This window comes from Hippocampus zosterae, chromosome 7 (genome assembly GCF_025434085.1).
Source record: "Hippocampus zosterae strain Florida chromosome 7, ASM2543408v3, whole genome shotgun sequence".
Taxonomy (NCBI): Eukaryota; Metazoa; Chordata; class Actinopteri; order Syngnathiformes; family Syngnathidae; genus Hippocampus; species Hippocampus zosterae.
In genome coordinates this window covers 26,519,973-26,523,596 of record NC_067457.1, presented here as the reverse complement: position 1 = coordinate 26,523,596, position 3,624 = coordinate 26,519,973, and the positions used below count along the sequence as shown (strand labels likewise).

General features: G+C 51.6%; 1 protein-coding gene across 1 annotated transcript; it reads right to left on the bottom strand.

The window, feature by feature from the left end:
• Window positions 1-455: 455 nt before the first annotated feature.
• Window positions 456-3,331, bottom strand: LOC127605087 (iroquois-class homeodomain protein irx-4-B-like). The gene is made up of 7 exons (XM_052072674.1): window positions 3,155-3,331; window positions 2,960-3,006; window positions 2,669-2,857; window positions 2,378-2,493; window positions 1,787-1,943; window positions 1,559-1,703; window positions 456-1,493 (listed from the first exon to the last, which is right to left on the bottom strand). Exons 2-7 carry the CDS (start codon window positions 3,002-3,004, stop codon window positions 928-930), a joined length of 1,218 nt encoding a protein of 405 aa, XP_051928634.1. The 5' UTR covers window positions 3,005-3,006; window positions 3,155-3,331; the 3' UTR covers window positions 456-927.
• Between the last annotated feature and the right edge of the window lie 293 nt (window positions 3,332-3,624).

Below are 3,624 nucleotides of genomic sequence, written 5' to 3'. Positions count from 1 at the left end.
GCCTAGCGCGCGGCACGCGGCACTCGCTTTAAAAACGACTTAAGTTGTACGAGGCCTTTTAGTGGCAAAGCCTTGTCTGGAATTCCCAGGATGCCAAAAGTCAAAAGACGCCTAATGAAAGGGGACGCCTGGGCGATTGCAGCTATATCTGGAGCGCGAAGCTGCAAGTGGCATCGATTTAACAATTTAGCAGCACCCTCCTCTGTGTGTTTCCATTAGTCACGGCTGAATACGATCCACTTCCCCCCCCCCCCCATTTCGCTCCCTTCAACGACGCACACGTGCATAAACGCACACACACCACATGCGCACTTACTCGGCCAGCCAGCATTGTTTTTAGAGGATTTACTAAACTGAGCAATACGATACTGGACTTGGCGAAGATGGCGCCCGAGTAGGCAGCCTTCGGGAAGTGCTCTTCAGGAGCCTTGCTTTTTTTTGGGTATTTTTTGGGGTGTTTTTGTCTTTTGTCACATGTAGTTTGTTTGTTGTGAAAGCGCGATATCAATCGGCATGTATTGTATTGTGTGTGTGCGTCAAGCAGAAGGCGCAACATGGCGAGGTTCGTGCACGTGAGGGCAGGGAGATGTTCTCGATCCGAGAACCGTTCGGATCGTGTCCCGTTGAGTGTCGACGAAGACCTTTTTGGGGTTCTGCAGTGTGACTCAACTGGGAAATATTCAGTCGTAGTGTTTTTTTTAATCATCTCAGGGCATGTCTGGTAGTGTGATAGGAAGGTGTGGCAAAGTCATGAACAAGATCAACAAATGAGAAGACTCTTTTGCCCCCCCCCCCCTCCCACGGCATCTTTGCGGTGATACACGACGACAACAATGTGGATTCTTGTGAAGACCCCAATCGGGTCACGACACCAAAAGTATAAACTCGACACGACGAGTCCAGCGGCCTTTGAAAATGTCCGCTTGACTACGACAACGAGGACGTTGATCTCACGAGTGCAAACGGTTGTCCTCGCGCTCTGCCGCTCGCCGCCGCGTCATTCAAAGCGCTCCACGGCGCCGAAGAAGAAGCCTTTGCGGGATGAAACGGCGCGGCGTGGAAAACGCCGTCCACCCACTCCCTCAGCGTGTCCACCGGTGATTCCTGCTTCCTGTCCGCTTTGGCCAGCGCCATGTTGGATGAGCCGCTCGCCAGCATGCAGGGTGGATATTCCCGCTCCAAGCCGGGATCCAGAGACGCCGCCGTGGTAGCGACGGACCACATTTGGGCTTTGTCGTCCGCCCCGTGCGCATCCGGCATGGAAAAGAAGGCGTTCTGCTCTCCAAGCGCCGTGACTTTGGAGAAGTCCGGAGACGACCCGTCTAAGCTGCGCAGCGGCTCAGACGGGTCGTACGCCAGGTGAGCCGGTGGAATGCTCGAATCCACTTTGTCGTCCTCCGGTGGAAACGCTGGCTTGGGTTCACAGTCGGACGCGTCGGACTCCAGGAGGTCAAAGTCTTCCAGATCACTCTGCAGCTCGCCGGACTGTTGATCTGGGAAGCAAAATCATATCATTCTTTCTTTTCAATGCGAGCGGAATCCGTTTCGGAGCCGTTACCTGGATGCTCTTTATCTCCTTCCTGCGACTTGTCACTGTCTTCATCGCGGCCTCTGTCGTCTGAGCTTTTACAAGCTCGCGGTGACCACGTCACCTTGTTCTCCTTCTTCAGCCTCCTGCGGGCGTTGGCGAACCACGTCGACACCTGAACAAGTCGTGGGAAAAAAATGCGGTTTTTCGGGGTCCAAAGCACGTTTGTCACGGAGCGCCGCGGTCGTTTGTGCTCACTTGGGTGAGGGTCATCCTGGTGATGATGGCCAGCATGATCTTCTCTCCTTTGGTTGGGTAGGGGTTCTTCTGGTGCTCCTGCAGCCAGGCCTTCAGGGTGCCCGTGGTTTCCCGGGTAGCGTTTTTACGCCGCGAAGCTCCTTCTGCGGAGGAGTAACTGAACAATTGAAGAATCATTCGAGTGTGGCAAACACTTTTTTTTCCAGCGGGTAATATTGTGGCGTGCAACGCGTTGTGCTTTTCTTTTGGTACAATTGCACAAGATGGACGTCGATATTCGCATTATGATCGTCTTCGTTTTGAACTGCGGCACGGATGTGCACTGAATCATATTGGCAAGTTTTTTCTGTTATTGGATACTTTTTTTTTAGCTAAGTGACAGGAAGAAAAGAAAATAATAAATCAACGACTCTCGTTGTGATAAAAACAGCTTTACGCCGACATCCCACCAACAAAACTGCCCTGACAGTGAAACTCAAATACAATCCAATCCAACGTGATGCATTTTTTATTTCCATATCACAGCTTTGACTTAACCAAAGAAGACAATTTTCTTTAAAATGGCACTTTTACAATATAAATCATCCTTACCCATATCTGTCGTAAGAATAAGGGCCGAGTGTGTATTCATAAGGATAGCAGCTCGCTGTCTGAGAGGTCCCCATGTTGTGCACTGATGCTGCCACCCCTTTAGGCTGTAGTGGTCCCTGCAATTACAGTCGACCCATATTCAGCATCAAACGCAGTTAAACTCCGAAAGCTATTCAGATGCCAGTAGCACACTTCTTCAGCCACTTTTCGATTCCCAGAGCCGCGTCCCTCCTCCCGCTTCATCCGTGGCTGCTAATGTTCAATTTTCACTCGGTTAAATACGTCACTCACTCTCGAATAGAGAGATGCGGCGTCGCCGGCGCAGGTGTTATTATAGTAAGCTTGGCGCTTTGCGTAAGGGCTGCAAACGCCGATGCTGTGGCCGGAGGTGAGCTGGTGGCCCGCGGAGCGCAGCGCCGGGTGGGACGGCGGAGATCCGGGCTCCAGGCAGCCGGCTAGGGGGCTCGCGGTCATCAGAAACTTCCGGAAACAAGTGCAAATAAATATATATTTGCATCATCGTTAAGTTTATCCTCTGGCAAAATGGTAACACATCAACAGTTGTAAATGAAAACGCTGTACCTGTGGTGGAGTGGAGTAGGAGTATCCCAGCTGAGAGTAAGCCATGACTGAATTGAGATCCGAAAAAGCCCAAAAAAAGTCTACTCTTGACGTTTGTCCAAACTTAAAGAGACATACTGACAAATGTAGTCATAAAATGGAGAATTTGAGTCGCTTAACTTGGCTGTTACGCACAGCAAAAAGACGTTTACGCACCACTTTCATTTTCGAAACGGTGATAATTAGAGTTGGGGGTGGGGGTGCGAGGGGAGGGGAGTAATTTCCCCAGGACCGACCCCCGCAGATACTCCGCGCTCTCTGAAGTGTCACAGCCTCGAGTGCGTCCCCGCGAGCGCACGAGGGGGAGATCCAACCAAGAAGCCCCCCCCTCCCGTAGCGCTCCTGCAATTTAAGGCGCGCCTCTGTGACGTCACGCCGTACTCGGAGACGCGTCGCTCACGCGAACGGGAAGACACTCGCGTAACCGATGCTCTTTACTTTCAGATCTTACTCCAGAACGCGGAACAGCTCTGGGCGTAATTAGAATGTCATCAATTCTCTTTTCCAAAATCAACACACACATTGATTTGACGGGGGGTGGGGGGGGGGGGCGTGACGCCTTGACACGACATTGACACAATATGATTGATGACTACAACCTGGTATTAGCATAATCGCTTTGCCCC

Bases quoted from the DNA above. Each gene is read 5' to 3' on its own strand.
- LOC127605087 (XM_052072674.1), bottom strand. From the start codon at position 3,004: ATGGCTTACTCTCAGCTGGGATACTCCTACTCCACTCCACCACAG. The intron at 2,494-2,668 runs GTGAGTGACGTA...CTGTAATTGCAG, and splicing joins CCGCATCTCTCTATTCGAGA to GGACCACTACAGCCTAAAGG. The intron at 1,944-2,377 runs GTAAGGATGATT...TCAATTGTTCAG, and splicing joins TATTCTTACGACAGATATGG to TTACTCCTCCGCAGAAGGAG.